The sequence below is a fragment of the Nelumbo lutea genome, chromosome 3, assembly GCF_056320005.1.
Source record: "Nelumbo lutea isolate HS-2025 chromosome 3, American lotus-T2T, whole genome shotgun sequence".
Lineage (NCBI taxonomy): Eukaryota > Viridiplantae > Streptophyta > Magnoliopsida > Proteales > Nelumbonaceae > Nelumbo > Nelumbo lutea.
The window spans coordinates 15,075,400-15,095,872 of NC_142686.1; the positions used below are offsets into that span (position 1 = coordinate 15,075,400).

The window sequence follows — 20,473 nt, forward strand, 5'->3', positions numbered from 1 at the left end:
AAGCATTGTCTCTTTATAAATAGAAAGTCACCAGACTCGAGTCTGAGCCCAACTTGACCATTGGACCTAGATCTTGAGCTCGAGCCCGACCATATATAAAGCCCGAAGCCTAATTTTGACATGTATTTTATAATATATTAATTATATATTATTAAATAGCACACTATATGATATTTTATACATTTAATATATATGATACTTTTTTGCTATTAATTTTATTAATATATAATATATATTATATATTATTAAGACATATATCATATTTCTATTATATATTTAATATTATTGGACCAGGCTCAGGCTTAGGCCAAGCTTATTTGGGAAAGCTCGAGTTCGAGCCTACAGACTTAAAATTTTGTCCAAGCACAGCTTATGATGGATCAGGTCGGGCCAATCCGTCAAACTATCCAGCCCATGAATAGATCTAATGGCATCCCAATCAAAAGTAGCACAAGAATATAGGTTTAATGAATCGACTACATAGAGTGAAGTTGAAGAATAAACTTTCATTGAACTATGGTTGATCAAGTGGGAAGGCTCACAATAGACCGACCTCAACATTTAATAAATATATAGTGGAAAACTTCAACACGAGAATGAACAAGTCATATGCCCGTGACTGGTTCAAAATCAAGTTCCACTTCAAGAAGAGACATCAATTTCCAACAAATTTTGCAACCACACAAGATTACAATAGATTCACTCACCAAGAAACCAACTAAGAGTGTTTAGTCATAGTGCTATAGTTATTTTTCTAGATATTTATAAGGAGTTTTTGTTGATGGGATGCTAACAACAACCTAATATACTTCATTAGAAGTATAAGTGAGCAAAAGAGATAAGGAAGAAATTTTGTATTGTTGTTGGCATCCCATGTTACAATGTTTATTGGAGGTGGTCCCAATTACCAAACTTTGGGGGAGGTTTTAGCAATTTACTTAAAAATAAAATAAATAATTTATTAAAACAGCTCTTATAGTTTCATGAATCACTAAAAGCTTACTCTATAGTTTGGGTTTTATTAGAACACCCCTTGTAGGTTGCAATTGATTTAATCAATTGATTATTTGTTAATTATTGTTTGTATTCCTGATCAAACGGAATACTTTAGGGTCAAAAATGAGATTTTCTTGTTCTTTTTCATTAAATTTGTTCAAATAGACATTAAGGCCAAAATTGTCACTTTTCACTTCCGTCCAACGGAAAGTTAATTAAGTAAGTCGGTTGTATAATATAAGGGGTATTTTAATAAAATGCAAATTATATAAACAGTTTTAATAAATTTATAAAACTATAAAAATCTTTCAATAAAGGACAAATTTCAGAAACTACCCTTATGGTTTAACTAATTGACCAATTCTACTTTTATTATTTATATATTATCTTAAAGTACCCCAAGTTTTTTAACAATTGATATCGCCATTAAAAAATAAAAAAAAATGAAATATCAAAATTACCCTTTATTATTCATCAAAAATTCAAAATAAACCCTAATCGATGAAAAGATCTCAGAAAACCAACTTGTAAGTCCACTATGCCTCCACCACTATATGAAAGCAATGGAGCAATGCACCAATCAATAATGGGCGAGGTTGTTTTTTGCCCTCTATAAATTCCAGACTATTGAGTCTCTCTCTTTCTTCGTGCAAAACCCATATTACCTTTCTTTGAAATACGACAATCAAATTGTATAGAACATAGCTCAAGCACTGCCTTTCCACACAAACTTTCATCAAATTAAGATTGCCTTGGCAGCAAACCCACTCCTTCAAGAGCATTAGGACCCAATAAAGCTGAAATGACACTCTCTCTTCGTCAGAACCACGTATTGGGGCTGAGGTGCATCCCGATCCAATACGAAATACAAAATTAATGGTGATCTGGTGGGTCATGACTCTACTACATGACATGCACAGGTTGACATGGAAGAAAGAATAAGAAGAAGGCACATGCCTCATTACTAATGGAGCAACACAGATTTTCAGAGAAAAAAAAGAGAAATTTTCCTATTAGTGCCCTGTAATTTGTGCCTAGTGTCATTTTGGTTCTCTAACTTTAAAATGCAATAATTCAATATCCAAACTTTCAAAACATGACAATCTAGTACCTGTCATTAATCAACAGTTAATCTGTTGTTAAGTGGCATTTGAAAAAGACATGCATGCCCTTCGAATGTCATTTAATTTTCTTTATCAACCATCTAAGCATTGATAAAAAATTAATAGTATCAAATCTTTGCTTCTTCCATTCAAGAAAGTTGGGGTTTACGTTTGAATGGGCATTCTGGTGCCCCCAACTTTATTGAATAGAAGAGTTAAGTATTTGAGACTAATTTTTTTGTGAATGTGTGGTAGTTGATAAAGAAAATTAGATAACACTCAAAGGGTATTTATATCTTTTTAAAATGTCACTTAACGGATGATTAATGACTAGTTAACGACATGCACTGGATTGTCATGTTTTGAAAGTTTGGGTATTGAATTGTCGCATTTTAAAGTTCTAGGACCAAAGTGACACTAGACCCAAAGTACAAGGTACTAATCTGGAATTCACCCCCCTCTCCCCCCGCCCCCCCCAAAAAAAAAATAATAATAATAATAACAGATTTCTCATTTAAAAAAGCTTTACCTCCCCAAAATGAGAGAAACCACAAAGGAGAGCGGCTTGGAGTGGGCCAAGTGGTGTTGTGTGCAATTATACATCCCACTTCTTCAATTTAATGAAAGAAGAATAGGGTGGATGGTGTGTTTTTAGCAAACCATTCGAGTAATACAGGGGAAACCATTCCAATAATACAAATAGGGGTGTAAACGGATCGAATTCGAATCGGATCAGGCAATATCTGAATTTGAATCCAATTAGAAAATCCGATATCTGACAGATATTGAAATTAATATCCGAATTTGAATCCGATTAAGTATTTGAATATTCAATTCAATTAGATTCGAATTCGATTAATTAATTATTTTAGATAATTAATAAATATATAAAATAAATATTTTATTGATATAAAGTATATAAGTATATACATTATTTATATAATTTAATTATTATATATAAATTATATAAAATATTTTATATATTATATATAACTAAATAATCGATCGAATTCAGATATTTATCGAATCGATTCAGATCATATCCGAATTCAAACCCGATTAACTATTCGGTAAAGAATAAAATATCTGAATTCGACTAATTAAACATTCGAATTATCTGAATTCAATTCGATTATGTCGAATATCAAATTTAAAATCGGATTTTCGAATATCGAGTAAAGAAAAAAAATTGTTTATTTCTTAAACAAAATATTAAGAAATGGAGACGTTGACTACAAATGTACGCATTGTAGCACTCCACGTTGTGATCCATAAAAACCTAAACTCGGACGGATGGTGCTTCAAACTTATTACAGAAAAATACAATAAATTGAAACAAATGAGGATTTGTTGTTAGAGAAATTGACAATATAGGCACGTAGAACAGAGATGGTGAGATCTAGGGGGGTCGACCGGTGGGAATGGCGCGCGGTGGCACGTCTGCAGCTTCTGTTGCCACTGGGACATTGTGTGGAGGATAGTCGAACTTCCAAAACCTATATTTTCTTTACGATTTATCCCACCTATTCATCCTCAGAAGATTTAAAAATGTTAAAGAAAAAATGAGAAAAATATGGAGAGAGAGGATGAGAAAACAATTATAGAGTTAATCGATTAGCTAATTGATTAACTCTATTTTAATATGTACATATTGTCTAAAACCTCTCTTATCGTTAATTTTTTATTATCTGAGAGTTCCATTAAGAGTTTCAATTCTAAGAATACGACTATGCATGTTATCAGGTGATATAAAGAACAGACACCCCACAACTAAACAATTATAGCATGGTGGGAATGCTCATGTGGATATGGAGTCGATGCTAGAATCATCCTGACCCTCTCCATTTTGAGGTTACCCAGGAAACAAAAAGAATGCTTATTGGAGCCCACTGAATACTGTCACAACCATTCACATTGCCTAGCTTGCTTCAAATTCTTGTAAATGAATTGAACCTAGTAGGATGCACATCTAGCATAGAGAAAAGCTTTTAGACCTTGATTTGGAATTCAAATATAGAATCTATAAGGCTATGTTTGGTTTAAAGGAAAAGATAAGGAAAGGAAGGTAAATATAGGGAAACCTATATAAATCTTGTATAGATTTTCCTATATTTTCTTTTATTTCCCTACCTTTTCCTTCAAACCAAACACAGCATAAAGGAATAATTTTACACTTCCATCCACATATGCCAAAATTTAGAATAGCATAATATAAGAACTATGATACTTCTTATGGCGATTAAACTTCAAATTCATTTATTGGAAATGGCATAGACATCTCCGTGGATCATGACGTATATTCTCAGACAATCTTTGCACATTCTCCCCTGCCCCAAACGGTCCTTGTTCTCTTCCAATTTTCAACCTCCCGCCTCCTCACTTTTCTTTTCTCTTTTTTGTTCTCATTTTCCAATAGCCAATCAGGTCTACGCAGCTTCAGATTGTTCACGTTCTATATCCCCATTTGATTGGATTTCAGATAGGTGGATCCAAATCTTTCGTCTCCATAGAATATGCAATTTGTGATCATAGTCGATTGTACAGGAGTGGCTGAAACAAATGAATAGATATTGCTGCCCGTTACAACTGCATTCCGTTGTTGACCTGGATAGTGATCACTGAATAGTTTTTCCGATTGTCAATTGCAGTCTTATTTGCCTTTACTTCATTTTCCTGATCTCCAACTATGGTTATGAGCTTTTTCAAATTTTTAGTAGTTGGATTTTATTATGAAAATCTGAAAAATAATAAAGAATAAATTGATATTTTGTTCTTTTCTGTTAATACTTATTAAAACATTTATCAAAAAACTTAGTAATACTTTAAAATAAGGGAAAATTCTCAATTAGTACCTTGTATTTTGGGTCTAGTGCCACTTAAGTCCCAAAACTTTTAAATGCAATAATTCAGTACCTGAATTTTCAAAACATAACAATCCACTACTTGTTGTTAACGGACACATTTGAAAAAAATACAAATGCCCTTTGGGTGTTATTTAATTTTTTTTATAACTATCCAAATATTGACAAAAAATTAACAATCTCAAATTCTTGCCTTTCTTATTCAAGAAAATTGGGGTCACCAAAATACTCATTCAAACATGACCCCAACTTTATTGAATAGAAAAGTAAAGATTTGACACTGTTAAATTTTTATCAACATTTAGGTAGTTAATAAAAAAATTAAAAAACACTTAAAAGGATATTTATGTCTTTTTCAAATATCACTCAATCACTTAAAACAGATTAAATTTTAAAAGTTTGAGTATTGAATCGTGACATTTTAAAATTCGGTGACCAAAGTTGCACTAAACTACAAGGTAGTAATCGGGTAGAGTAGCATTCGGCTTAACAGCGAGATAAATATAAATAGTATGGATAGAATCAGTCAATTAAAGAAACCAGAAGGATACTTCAAGATATTTGCCCTTCAATAAAAGACGTAAAAGAGAAGGTAAACGGTGAATCGGTGACCTCCTGCGAGCAAAAGCTCTGCTTACATAACATCTTCACGGGGAGATGTTCGCAATGAGCGGTTCGATTCCCATCTTCACCGTGTATGCAGAGTTTTGCTTGCAGGGAATCCCGTCGCGCACCCGTGGAACTGTGGAAGACGGAAGACGCTCTTCGCAGGTGGTAACTGGATTCTGGACCCGGGAATATCGTATAACACGAGGTACCTCCCCAATTTATTAGATCACGAGCGACTCCATGAGATTATAAACTATAACGCTCACGGTTCTCAGAGACTCAGATAACCGGACTGCCAGAAACGAAGAGATATCAACCGGAGATCCGACCATCCTGAAGATTCACGAATACTGCAACTTTAAAACCTTAGGTTTTCTTTATTTCAGGTCGTCTACTTACAACGGAAATGGTGAAATCCATTTGTAGTACGTTTAATTCCTTTCATTTGGCCCTAATTTATCATTTACTGTTATCATTATGATCAAAACGTCAATCGTTTTTACTTTTATGCTCCGTAGAAAATAAATTGCGATAATTGTGGGCAATCCATGGATTTTGAATGTTATGACTCGATCTAAGAATAGCGTTCCATTAATAAGACAGTGATTTAAATTTCTCTTCACCTGTTAGATTGCATTTTCCAAATGATATATTGGTTCTTGTATAAAATTGGTTTTCTGTTCTATACATTTTTATTGAAAACTAATGGCATGGGGCAATTATATGTGCTTAAATTTAAAGATATTATGTATTCTATCCATGAATTTTGAAGTACCAGTCTTTTTTGTTTCTAATACGTATTTATTGTTTTTTTTTTTCAGACGAATGGTTTTGAGCTGAGTTGAGCCTTAGCCTTGGGAGAGATGTTGCGATGGCTTTCTAGGCGTGGTAGCGAACCGTTGCCGGAAGGAAGGGAAAGAGATACCACTGGTGCAGTTATTAGGACACATGATCGAAATGATTATGGTTTGCGGGTGCGTCGAGGAAGAAAATATGGTCGGGTCACTAGGCAGAGGCTTTCATTTTGGACGTCCTTGGTAGCATTGTTTTTTCTGATGTATTTATCGGTCTTTGGCACAAACTTGCCATTTCATGGTGAGAATTAAAGGCATGGATTTTTATTTAGAATTCTGTATTTTTTTTTTTCAATTTAGAATCTTTCCAACCTCATGCATAACAGTTTTTTTTCTTTTTGGCCATTAATCTGTAATCCATGTGTATGGTGACAATGTAAACAAAGATGATTCAAAGATAAAATCTAGAAACATCGGTTTGTTTTTCACTGGCCAAGTTTGCTTCTAGAAGTTGAATTACACAACATTGACTCATCTAAATTTTTACTATTTATTTATTAACTTGGAATTTTCTTCTAATTATATTCTTGTTCAACGTATAAAATGTTGTACCTTGGATGAACCATCCAATGATGGAGTAATTAGAGAGAATGTTTCTCATAGAATTAGTGCAGGGTGGTTGTAACAGAAAGGTGCATCCAATGTGATGTGCAACTAGAATATACCAATGAGACTAAAAGGTAATTTAAAGTGCTGGGCAATGAAAAAACATGCTTGAAAAAATTGTGACTTAGATGAGAATGTTGAAATGGATGAGTGGTAAGACTGGAAGGGATGGAATAAGAAATGAGTGCACTAGAAGGGACTTAGGAGTAGCTCCAATTGGGAACAAGGCAAGGTAAATCAACTGAGATGGTTCAGTCGTGTGTAGATGATCAATTGCTACACAAAAAGGAGTGAATTAGTGCAAATAGATATTGTGGTTTAAAGTTGTAAAAAAGGATTTAAAGGCTTATAGTTTGACAGAAAACATGGCTCTTAATAGAGCACAATGGTTGGATGGGATTTGTATAGTGGATTCCAATGGTTGGGATTAAGGTTGAGTTGAATTGAGTCTATTAAGAATGCTCTTGATTTTTTACATTAAGCTCTGTGGAGACACCTGAGAGATCATCAGGTACATAGTTGTAAATGCCAATATTACTGAGCTATAATTCTTTATATATTTTTGAACTCGATCTCTTCATAAGTACATTAAACATTTATTATCTTTTGTTGGCAGTTGGCACCATGGATTGCAATTTATTAATTTATTATTATTATTTTTAGGTAAAATGGAGGGAAACACTTCATCTACAAGGGATGTACACCACAACACTTCAAGATTGGATATTTTAGAAAAGCCAAAACATCGGAAGAAATGTATGGTTTACTTTTGCCTCTTTTGATTGTGTGCTTAATATATTTAAGCATTCTTCTTGTTCAAATATTTATTTCTTAATGAATATTTAAGCATCCTTCCATAATATACACATACACATGAAGCAATGCGTTTTTAAGCATTTATGAACCATGCTACTTGGGCTAAACATAAAAATTAACTAAACTTGGCCTTTTCATTTGACAATGTTCTTTTGTTTACCAAGTTAAAACTGCCTTGTATTAATGAAAGTTCTATGGTCTTTTATGGTTAGTTTTCCCTAGATGACTACACCATAAAGTTCTGGTGATAAATTCACAAATCAGGCAAGAAAAAAAAAAATTCAGACAACATGGTACTTTATCTTATAGTTAATAAGTTATAACTAATTTTGTGATTAGTTACCTTGCCTACCAGAAAGTTACATTCTCTTATTTTCCCTTGCTTCATGCAAGGTTGACATTTTATTTGTAGAAAAAGAAAACAAAAGTTAGGAAGAGGCACACTCAAACTTTATCACCTAAACCATATTTGATCAGTGAATTGTCAAGAAGAAAATAAATTGTCGTTTATTAAAGAGTGATTTGAGCAATCATAAAATAAGAATACAATGTTATTCCTTGCTTTAAGTTCATGTTGCATGTAATATACTCAAGATTGTTGTCATATGCATGATTTTATTCTCTTATTACTGATTTGCTTGTGGTTGAGAATACTCATTTCTCAGATATTTCAACTCCACATCTTTCAGATTTTCCTTGTGAGGTTGGATTTGTCAAGTCAGTTGATAATCTTGTGGAGCCCAAGGATTTCATGAATTTCACAAAATTTACCCTGACATATATTGATAGAGAGGAAAAATCTCATAGTCATGATGCCTTTGAAGCCAGATTTGGAGGACACCAGACCCTTAAAGAAAGAGAGGAATCCTTCTATGCAAGAAATCAAACACTTCACTGTGGCTTTGTCAAAGGACCAGAGGGATCCCCAAGTACTGGGTTTGATTTGTGTGAGAATGACAAGGAGTACATGTCTACCTGCCATGTTGTTGTATCATCCTGCATTTTCGGAAGTTCTGACTATTTGAGGAGACCAACAAGCAAAAAGGTATCTGAGCTATTTTACAGTATGCATTATTGTAGATTAGAAATTAATTTGATTGGTTAAATTTTGTTCAAGTGTGTATTTGTTTTTAAGGAATGCATAAATTACTTTCTACCAAGGTTCAAAATATCAATACAGCCCGATATGCCAGTAGGGACATATCGGACTGTATCGGGGCTCGCTCCCTTTTTTTTAGTGTTTTTTTAAACCTGGTTCAGAGCGCTCGGTTTAAGGCCTGTCTACCCCCTGAACCGGGTTAAACCCTGAAACACCCCCTGTAGGGGTGTATGGGAAGCCCCCGATACATATTGAAATTTTGAACCTTGCTTTCTACAAGTGCAGTGCTATTTTTGACTTTCAATTAGGATTTTTAGAGTTGTCTCCTTTGTTTCCCTGTTTTGTGATCTTCAATTTTCATTTTGCAGGGGAATTCTTTTTTTTTTTATAACAATCATGGTTATAGTCTTATAGATGTCTAGGGTCCATGAACTTTTTTGTTTATATTACTTATCTTCGTATATGGAAAACATTTCTTATGCCCCTAGAAATTTCACAAGTGTATACTGATTAATACAACCTTTAGTGCTTTCTTTAAGACTTCAGTTTTATTCTTTGTCCATCTAGTTCAGCACATATCATTTTTCTCTCTATTTCTGAATTGTGTTTTGCAGATTATAATATCCTAGTGCTGCAATGCTGATAACAAATAATTGCAAAATAACAACTTCTTAGGTTACACGTTATAGTTATCATTGATTATCTACATGGTTGGTATATTGCCAATGGTTTGATTAATGAATGCATAGCATGGTTTTCGAACTGCCGTTGACCCGTACGGTCAGACCGTTCGGCCCGGGAACCGTCTAGGCAACCGGTTCCATTTTACCCCAAACCCAGTCCCTGGCCAAAACCGTTGAATTGATTAACGACCCATTGGCCTGGGTGGTCGAACCGCCGAACCTCAACCTGTTCAACGGTTTTTGGCCTTTTATTTTTAATTATTTTTTTAGTTTTTGTTGTCAGAATGGGCCATTCGCTCGAACCGTCGACCCGGAAACCATTGGCCAGAACGTTTCCGTTTCTGGGTCGTTTTTCAAAACCATGATGCATAGTGAGGTGGATGTGTGTGTGTTTCTTTTTATTATTATTATTATTATTCATAGGAAAATCCTGTTTCCATTCAACTCAAAAAGCACAGGGACAGGTCTCCCTCCATGAATGACTGTGGCAAGCTGAACCTGACAATCCTAACTTTGGCCAACAGCAGTGTGCCTAATTGGAGATAAACCACAACTACTAAACTAATGTAAATGATTTAGTACAGTCAAAACATCATGTTTGGTTTCCTTGATCTGGACACCCATCAATACAGCCATATCAATGGCTTTTCAAATGGCCAACTCCTCTCCAAGCTTAGCTGAGAAATATCTTGTTTCCTTGGTTTGGGCAGAAACAACACTGCTTGCTGTGTTTCTGAAGATTATTCTCAGGTCTAAAATTTTGATCAGATCTTTCTACACCATGTCTACATTTCTTTTGTTGGGGCTTCCACTTGATCACAATTCACAAGGGTGGTGGTTGGTTTCAGTGGTGCTTATCTTTGGGTAGAATGCCTTATATCACAGTAGCCATTCTTTATCCATAATGGCAAGCAATCTGGTTAGGAGGTTTTCTACATGAAAATAAACATCTGTGAGGTCTTCAAATGTTTAAGACTGCAGTTTGCCTTTTTACTTGTAGGTGCTTCTGTGCAAGGCTAGTTGTGAGACCACTTTCCATTAACTAATGCGCCATAACTTTGTTCTGGTGTTTGGAAGCACTGCTTTTCTTTTTCGTTTAGGTTGGAGTATCTATTTTTTTGTGAAAGATTTGCAGAGCCTATCCCCTCACCCCCACCCCCCAACTCACCCAGAGGGGGAAGAATTTAATGGAGATTTACATTGTGGTAAATATGTGAAGAAAGGAATCCAAGAGTCTTCTGTAATAAGGACAGATTCAACAGAATAATGAAGGATGCAATTGACTTTAGTAAATGCACTGGTTAAAAAACTACAGCTGAGTTCTAGATCTTCAAGGCAGATGGCATTATCAAAACTTGCTGGTGAATGGCAGCTAACTCCATTAAAGGTTGTAACTTCTATGGACTGGGTTATACTCTGAAGGGTTCTAAATCAAAGAGGTGCTTGCTATAGCACTCCATTCTTCTCCAGATAGAGCTCTTATTGGTTAACTATGCAATCAGGTAGTGCTAGTGGTAGGGGAGTTGAGTTAGGGTTATCATGAAATTTTCTTGAATCAGGCATGGAATTGGCCCTTTTTTCAAATATGGTGAAATGTTCTTTATATTGGATAAAATCATAAAGCTTGGTTGTGATTACTATACTTCCTTCATGTTATGCGCCAATTGTGTACATATTCTGTTTGTTTGCGTGCAATTTCATGGTTATGGTTTTGTTTGAGTAGATAAATTTTTAGCTACATAAAGCTAAAAAATCATAAACCTTGGTTATGATTACAATATTTCATTCAGGGTACTAAAATGGAATTTTCTCTAAATTTTTTAGCTATATCTAATGACAGATTCTGTCCATGATTCTCATATTTTGGAAGCATCCCTTTATTCTGGCAGATAAGTGAATATTCCAAGAACAATGTCTGTTTCGTCATGTTTCTGGATGAACAGACCATGGCAACATTGTCCTCAGAGGGACATGTTCCCAATGATAGAGGGTACATTGGTTTATGGAGAACAGTTGTTGTGCGGAATCTACCATACATGGACATGAGGAGATCTGGAAAGGTGCCAAAATTTTTATCACACCGGCTCTTCCCATCAGCTAGGTAAACATGTGTATTATCTTGTTGAGTTTATTCTGGATTATTACAATTTCTTGGAAGAATCTCCTCTTTGTAGATTCTGTCTTTGTCAAAATTGTATTATGAATAGGCTGTTTAACATAAAAAATGATAATGATAATGATGAAGAACATGTTCTTGATATTTATTGCCTGAACATGTTAACTTTATGACCCCACTCTTCACTCATTTCTAAGTCACTTATTGACTCTACCTTGTGATATTGGTAGAGTCAATAAATGCCTTAGAAATAAGTGGGCCATGTGTGTTATACCTATAGTATATTACCTGGATAGACATAATTTTCTCTCCTAATTTCTTTTTGTTATTCATGGTCTTGTATTTCCTAATTTCATTTCTTTATGCTCTTTACAAGCTACTACTTAAGCCTCTTGGTATGCATGTTGCACTAATTCACTAAATTGTAATTTGGAAATTGGGCTTAGGCTGCATTTGGTAAGAGTGCAAAGATCATATATGTTGATATAAATGCAAATTTGGTCAAAAAGTAAAATGCAAACTTGGTTCATTGTTGCATTGATAGATTTTGCATTGTGTTTGGTTGTGATGGGTAGAAACACGAATTTCAAGACCGGAATCTACCTCTTCTACCTTCTTTGTACAAATACATATTCTTGCCAAACACCTGCAAGACTGAACCTGAGTGCAAATTCACCTTAGTTCTGCATTTGCACTCATACCAAATACAGCCTTATGGACCACATATGTTAGCCCACATACAAGGGGAACGCATCCAAATTTTGACAGGTCCTGCCTGGGTGTCACGGGGGTAGTTCTACAGCGGAAGAACCCGTGCGGCGTCCTGGCCAAGGCAGGCCAGAACAAGCCTTTGTAACGCATAGAGGCTAGGAGTTGCCCGATGGGATGGCTCCACCAAAGTCAGTAGCACTGGATTATGACCTCAAGTCCAATGGCCGGGGCACTCTCCTGGCTCAGACCGATCCATGGGAGGCGCCGCTTACGTGCTAAAGGGGGACAACCATAATGGAAGGCGACCATGCGCCGATGGGGTGACTTGGCACCGATGTGATGGGTCTCCTGTGAGCCGAAGATGACAAGCACCTGTGTGCCATGATGATAAGCAACCGCTTGGGCTGGAGCACACCCGTGCGCCAAGGGCAACGGGGTAGCTCACTCAGCTTGGGCAAGGGATTGGCGTGGTGAAGGGACGTGCTTGAGCCAAGCCCGCATGCCAAGCCTTCCTTGAGTATCGGCAGCGCAGTGCCGGTCCAACACTGTCCCCATGAGCAAGTGTGCGCCCATGAGGAACCCTGGTAGCCATGCTAGCCGTTAACCAGGGCCGCCCCGCAAGGGGATGAAGGTCTAGGAGTGCCAAGGTTAGGCACCCAAGGAGGTCGACCACCCCTCCTCAAAGAGTACGTTAAGCTTCTGGAGGTCTGCCTAAAGATGACATCAATTCTCCCAAAAATCTTACAGGCGAAAATGACGAGCATGTCCCTAACGTAAGCCTGCCAAGTGTAGGCAAGGCTAAGCCTGTGTCAGACCGTCACAGGCTCCCCCACTCAATCCATTGTCGACCTCGACAATGGTCTTCATGTGAATGCGCGTCTGTGTCCCGCGCCATCCACTTCTCCACCAGTTCCTGGGCTCACCTGGTCAATCCAGGTCTTGCCTATGTTGGTGTCCATTTATGGGGACGAAACCATTTCACCATGCCGGCCTGCCTAGACTTCACCCCTCCAATGTTGAGGTTACTCAAACCGCGCAATGGCTATGCCGTTGATTTGTGAAAGAAGGGCCCTTGAAGAAATGTGTGTGGTGCTTCGCGGAGGTCCGCCCCATGTATCATCTTACTTCAAGGCTCAACCGTCTTCTTGGTAGCTTTTCAGTGATGCTACCGAACACGCTAATAGGTCTACTCCTCATGTTGGCGATGACCTGGGTACCCTTTCACCATGCTAGCCTGCAGACTTCACCTCGCCCTGTGCGGGTTACTCAAACCTAGCCATAGCTTATGCTCTCCTGGCCCTCGAAACTACGCTTCACCTCGCCGACTCGGGCTACATCTTCACTCCGAGGGGGCCCCACTGCTGCTGCCTCAAGGAGACTTGACCGCAATCTGTGCGAGTGTGGCAACTTTTACCCATGAGTTGCCGAACATGCACTCGCCTTGTGATGAGCTTCTGCTGCTGCAAGTGTTCAACCAGAAAACTGAGCATGTCCACCTGAAACTTTGCTGGTGTAAGGCCGCCATGCTCCAACGGCCAGCGTAACCACATTCCTAACAAGGTCCCCGCATGGGGACAACAACCAATGCGTCTGCACCCACAAGGGAAGTTGTTTTAGGGTCATTGGAATGGGAACGCGAACCTTGAATGGCCTCTTGCTAGGCCTGATAAACAATCTGCTCAAACAGTGTACCCACATTCCTATCAAGGCTCACGCGTCTGCCCCCGCATGAGGACAACAACCAATGCGTCTGCAACCGCAAGGGAAGTTGTTTTAGTGTCATTGGAATGGGGACACGAACACTGAAATGGCCTCTTTCTAGGCCTGATCTGAATTCTGCTCGATCTTGGGTGGAAGTGCCTAGGGACCGCACCCCACAAAATGCTGCTTGTCGAAATGACCGCTTCAACTGGCTCTGGGCTAATCTGCTGAAAACCAACTGCAGCTGCAATTGGCCAACTTGCTCTGATACCAACTGTCACGGGGGTAGTTCTACAGCGGAAGAACCCGTGCGGCGTCCTGGCCAAGGCAGGCCAGAACAAGCCTTTGTAACGCATAGAGGCTAGGAGTTGCCCGATGGGATGGCTCCACCAAAGTCAGTAGCACTGGATTATGACCTCAAGTCCAATGGCCGGGGCACTCTCCTGGCTCAGACCGATCCATGGGAGGCGCCGCTTACGTGCTAAAGGGGGACAACCATAATGGAAGGCGACCATGCGCCGATGGGGTGACTTGGCACCGATGTGATGGGTCTCCTGTGAGCCGAAGATGACAAGCACCTGTGTGCCATGATGATAAGCAACCGCTTGGGCTGGAGCACACCCGTGCGCCAAGGGCAACGGGGTAGCTCACTCAGCTTGGGCAAGGGATTGGCGTGGTGAAGGGACGTGCTTGAGCCAAGCCCGCATGCCAAGCCTTCCTTGAGTATCGGCAGCGCAGTGCCGGTCCAACACTGTCCCCATGAGCAAGTGTGCGCCCATGAGGAACCCTGGTAGCCATGCTAGCCGTTAACCAGGGCCGCCCCGCAAGGGGATGAAGGTCTAGGAGTGCCAAGGTTAGGCACCCAAGGAGGTCGACCACCCCTCCTCAAAGAGTACGTTAAGCTTCTGGAGGTCTGCCTAAAGATGACATCAATTCTCCCAAAAATCTTACAGGCGAAAATGACGAGCATGTCCCTAACGTAAGCCTGCCAAGTGTAGGCAAGGCTAAGCCTGTGTCAGACCGTCACAGGCTCCCCCACTCAATCCATTGTCGACCTCGACAATGGTCTTCATGTGAATGCGCGTCTGTGTCCCGCGCCATCCACTTCTCCACCAGTTCCTGGGCTCACCTGGTCAATCCAGGTCTTGCCTATGTTGGTGTCCATTTATGGGGACGAAACCATTTCACCATGCCGGCCTGCCTAGACTTCACCCCTCCAATGTTGAGGTTACTCAAACCGCGCAATGGCTATGCCGTTGATTTGTGAAAGAAGGGCCCTTGAAGAAATGTGTGTGGTGCTTCGCGGAGGTCCGCCCCATGTATCATCTTACTTCAAGGCTCAACCGTCTTCTTGGTAGCTTTTCAGTGATGCTACCGAACACGCTAATAGGTCTACTCCTCATGTTGGCGATGACCTGGGTACCCTTTCACCATGCTAGCCTGCAGACTTCACCTCGCCCTGTGCGGGTTACTCAAACCTAGCCATAGCTTATGCTCTCCTGGCCCTCGAAACTACGCTTCACCTCGCCGACTCGGGCTACATCTTCACTCCGAGGGGGCCCCACTGCTGCTGCCTCAAGGAGACTTGACCGCAATCTGTGCGAGTGTGGCAACTTTTACCCATGAGTTGCCGAACATGCACTCGCCTTGTGATGAGCTTCTGCTGCTGCAAGTGTTCAACCAGAAAACTGAGCATGTCCACCTGAAACTTTGCTGGTGTAAGGCCGCCATGCTCCAACGGCCAGCGTAACCACATTCCTAACAAGGTCCCCGCATGGGGACAACAACCAATGCGTCTGCACCCACAAGGGAAGTTGTTTTAGGGTCATTGGAATGGGAACGCGAACCTTGAATGGCCTCTTGCTAGGCCTGATAAACAATCTGCTCAAACAGTGTACCCACATTCCTATCAAGGCTCACGCGTCTGCCCCCGCATGAGGACAACAACCAATGCGTCTGCAACCGCAAGGGAAGTTGTTTTAGTGTCATTGGAATGGGGACACGAACACTGAAATGGCCTCTTTCTAGGCCTGATCTGAATTCTGCTCGATCTTGGGTGGAAGTGCCTAGGGACCGCACCCCACAAAATGCTGCTTGTCGAAATGACCGCTTCAACTGGCTCTGGGCTAATCTGCTGAAAACCAACTGCAGCTGCAATTGGCCAACTTGCTCTGATACCAACTGTCACGGGGGTAGTTCTACAGCGGAAGAACCCGTGCGGCGTCCTGGCCAAGGCAGGCCAGAACAAGCCTTTGTAACGCATAGAGGCTAGGAGTTGCCCGATGGGATGGCTCCACCAAAGTCAGTAGCACTGGATCATGACCTCAAGTCCAATGGCCGGGGCACTCTCCTGGCTCAGACCGGTCCATGGGAGGCGCCGCTTACGTGCTAAAGGGGGACAACCATAATGGAAGGCGACCATGCGTCGATGGGGTGACTTGGCACCAATGTGATGGGTCTTCTGTGAGCCGAAGATGACAGGCACCGGTGTGCCATGATGATAGGCAACCGCTTGGGCCAGAGCACACCCGTGCGCCAAGGGCAACGGCGTAGCTCACTCAGCTTGGGCAAGGGACTGGCGTGGTGAAGGGACGTGCTTGAGCCAAGCTCGCATGCCAAGCCTCCCTTGAGTATCGGCAGCGCAGTGCCGGTCCAACACTGTCCCCATGAGCAAGTGTGCGCCCATGAGGAACCCTGGTAGCCATGCTAGCCGTTAACCAGGGCCGCCCCGCAAGGGGATGAAGGTCTAGGAGTGCCAAGGTTAGGCATCCAAGGAGGTCGACCACCCCTCCTCAAAAAGTACGTTAAGCTTCTGGAGGTCTGCCTGAAGATGGCATCAATTCTCCCAAAAATCTTACAGGCAAAAATGACGGGCATGTCCCTAACGTAAGCCTGCCAAGCGTAGGCAAAGGCTAAGCCTGTGTCAGACCGTCACATGGAGGCATCTCATAGACCATATTGTCTCAGACAATATTAATCAGCCAATCTATGTGTTTTATGGCTACTTTTTTATTAGAAGAAATAATGCAATAGAGTTAAATCGATTGACTAATTGATGTGTAAGAGAGATTTCCTCAGTTGGATCCATAAAATGTTGCATCCTGCTTCCATGCACCTAAGGCATCTATTTATATATTGGTTTTAGTCCTTATGGTATCTTCAATTATTTTTCAGGTATTCTATTTGGCTTGACAGCAAAATGCGACTTCACACTGATCCAATGCTAATTATTGAATACTTTTTGTGGCGAAAGGGATCAGAGTATGCTATTTCAAACCATTACAGTCGCCACTGTGTCTGGGAGGAAGTACTCCAAAATAAGCGCCTAAATAAGTACAATCACACAGCTATTGATGAACAGTTTGCGTTTTATCAGTCTGATGGTTTGAACATCTTTGACCCATCAGACGCAAATACTCCTCTTCCAAGTTGTGCGTGCATTTGGACTTACTTTCTTTTTTTCTTTTATATTAATTTCAAAGATGTGCCTTTTTCCTTTGGTTCCTTTCCTTTAAAGTAGGACAAATTTATCATCCTGAACTATTTCCTACAGATGTACCTGAAGGTTCCTTTATTGTGCGGGCTCATACGCCTATGTCAAATTTATTTTCATGCCTTTGGTTCAATGAAGTTGACCGCTTCACCTCACGTGATCAACTTAGCTTTGCATATACATACTTGAAACTGAGGAGAATGAATCCAGATAGGCCATTTTCCCTCAATATGTTCGAGGTAAAGTTTGTTCCCTAGGAATCTCCTAGTATTGTCCTGCTTGTATATCTGTTTTTCTTTGGCATTTGGTTTGGTGACTTCTGGACAAGCACTTGTACAAGGAGCAATTTTCTCTGAGACTTTACATTTAAACCAGCACGTCCCCTAAAAAAAAAAAAGAATGCATAGAAAATTTGTATTCAATCGTCAAGGATTGTAATTTGTATGCCTTGTAAATAACATGGCTGCGATAACATCTTTTTTCTACTTTACTGTTGTCATTAATTATACCATTGGTTAGAAACAGTGTTATTTCACATTATTGAGTTCTTTCTTGGAGTACACCCTTTTCTCAACTTAGCACAGTTAATAGGCCGTGGTGTCAATTTAGAGTTTAAACACATTGCAAGCAACAATCTAACACTCATCCCTCTATACCGGGATACTATTTTTTACTCTAAAAATAATTAAAAGAGAATGAGAAGAAAAACGATTTTGTTGATATGCATGTTATGGATTCTTTGAAACTTTCTGCGTTCATCGACTGATTTTATTTGTGCAGGATTGTGAGCGCAGGGCACTAGTTAAGTTATTCCAGCATCGGACGATGTTATCACCTCCACCTGCTGCACCTTGATCACTACAGTTGTCTTGGCATTTTGGCCTGTTTCGTTGATGAAGCACTGATCTCCCGCTTGGTGGGTCCACGGAACAACAGGTAGTCTTCATGAAATCTGGCAACTCTGATACTATGATAGTATGATGCATGAATTGTTAGATTATCTTGAGAGACAACCATGTCATCGGTATCATAATAATTGGCTGTTTTATAGGTTTGTAAAGTGTAAACACGATTGATAGGTCTCACCTAGGAGTTTTCTTTGGCCCGCATTTGATCTAATTAGATTATCATAAAGCACGAGATTTTTGTCTTTCAGGAGCAATGAGGACCATCCACAACTCTCATTTCATGACAACAAATAAGAATGTCAGAGATGAGATGGTTTTGATCATTTGCTCAAGTTCCGGTGTTGAGGATCAAATTGTGGGATGATTGAATGACGGCCTCTCCCCTGGAGTGCCTTATGTGGCTCCACTCCATACAGCATTACAGCTAAGCTGTTTGGAACGTTCAGTTTGTTGTAAAAATATGTGCTTGATTTTCCTCTATCCTAGAAAAAAACAGAGAAAAAAAAGAAAGGAAGAAAATTATTAAAAAACAAATTTTCTAATCTTAAAAGGCCTGTTTATTTTGTCAAGAAAGGTGGATGCTTTTTAAAGACCAACAATGGAAGAAAATGGAAAAGAGAGTGTTGGTTTGAACTGAGTATTATTTCATAAGACATTTCAAGCTAGTTGTTGGAATGACCGAATGAGGGCCCAGGTGGTTGGATGAGAGTCCGGATCTGCTGTTTCCGGTAAGTTGTGGACTCTGCTGCATCCTCAATAAAATTGGGACAGTTGTAGTTAGTTCTTGTCTTGTCCCTCTACTTCGCACAAACTCTCGTATAGAGGAGTCTCCACCTTATTGTAAGGGCTTCTGTTAAAATGAGAGCTGCCCAAATGCAAATGGATGATCTGGTAATTTTGAAAGTTTGATGGTGCCAACTGGGCACTGGCCAAGTTGGTAAGGACTCGGGCTGGTTGTAGTCTTGTAACAGTGCTGCGGAGACTTGGGTTGGGATTAAGTGCTGCAAGGGAAAATTCCACTTTATTTCCCGAACCATCAAAAGTGTCACCAGTACCTAAACCGAAAAACTTTAGCTGATGGGGCTCAACTGTTTGAGAGAATTTCTGAGAATGCCACCGTACGTTACCATAAGAATGGGTAAATTAGTAATTACATCTTAATCTATTTTTATTAAAAATCAAAGCATGGGCGTGAATAGGTGAACTGCCCAGAACGTGTTCAGCTCAGAAACTGTCTCAACAGCTTATGCTGTTGGGCCCAACAGCCAAAGTTAAGATTTTAGACTAATGAAAATCTTGTCTTCTACTTTTAGATCTGAAACACATTCTTGTTTAGTTATTTTTTTGTTTTCAATTATTGTTTCTTTTTATTATATTTCATGTTTTTTCTCTCTATTTTTGAAGATAACCAGTTCAGTCTAAAGGTTGAAGACAATAAACAATGTCTTCTTTTGAATGGTAATTTTGATATTTTTAACAAATAACTAACGGACGGTTAAAAGTGGAGATCAACTTGACACTTTTTGAAAGTTTAGGTGCTGTAATGACATATTTGAAAGTTCGGATACTAACTTGACACTACTCCCAAAGTTCAGGGTATTAAAGTGGAATTTTCTCTTTTTGAAATTAGAGTTAAAATGAATGGGACAGGATCTACTTACGACACAGACACAGTGAGCACGTTCAATGATCACTTAATAAATATTTTGACAGCTGTCAAAAGTTTTTAGGGAATGACTGTTCGGCCCACCTCAGAATTTTAGCCTCATTGTACAGGTGGGATGAATCCTGACTGGATTGATGTCAAATCCATGGGCAGGATGCGGTTTATAAGGGGGCTACTAATAGACTATTGGGGGTTATAATTTTAGAATTCTGCCGTGGGCTGCAGTGTACTTTTAAGTTTTTAATCTTTTT

At 39.6% G+C, this 20,473-nt stretch overlaps 1 protein-coding gene across 3 annotated transcripts; it reads left to right on the plus strand.

The window, feature by feature from the left end:
• The first annotated feature begins 5,492 nt into the window (after positions 1–5,492).
• Positions 5,493–19,189, plus strand: LOC148863123 (transmembrane protein (DUF616)). 3 transcript variants are annotated; one of them, XM_088977777.1, is made up of 9 exons: positions 5,493–5,994; positions 6,391–6,664; positions 7,693–7,785; positions 8,535–8,890; positions 11,517–11,728; positions 17,330–17,586; positions 17,709–17,887; positions 18,429–18,584; positions 18,805–19,189. In XM_088977777.1, the coding sequence occupies exons 2-8, from the start codon at positions 6,433–6,435 to the stop codon at positions 18,501–18,503; spliced, it is 1,404 nt and encodes a 467-aa protein (XP_088833903.1). In that variant the 5' UTR covers positions 5,493–5,994; positions 6,391–6,432; the 3' UTR covers positions 18,504–18,584; positions 18,805–19,189. The 3 variants fall into 3 exon arrangements, with proteins under 3 accessions (XP_088833903.1, XP_088833905.1, XP_088833906.1); XM_088977779.1 differs by having other exon boundaries at positions 5,493–5,955; XM_088977780.1 differs by having other exon boundaries at positions 5,562–5,774.
• The last annotated feature ends 1,284 nt before the right edge of the window (positions 19,190–20,473 follow it).

What these genes read in the sequence shown, in the direction of transcription:
- LOC148863123 (XM_088977777.1), top strand. Translation starts at nt 6,433, where the DNA reads ATGTTGCGATGGCTTTCTAGGCGTGGTAGCGAACCGTTGCCGGAAGGA. An exon ending in GCCAAAACATCGGAAGAAAT is followed by an intron (nt 7,786 to 8,534) that starts GTATGGTTTACT and finishes CACATCTTTCAG; the next exon opens with ATTTTCCTTGTGAGGTTGGA. An exon ending in AAATACTCCTCTTCCAAGTT is followed by an intron (nt 17,587 to 17,708) that starts GTGCGTGCATTT and finishes TATTTCCTACAG; the next exon opens with ATGTACCTGAAGGTTCCTTT.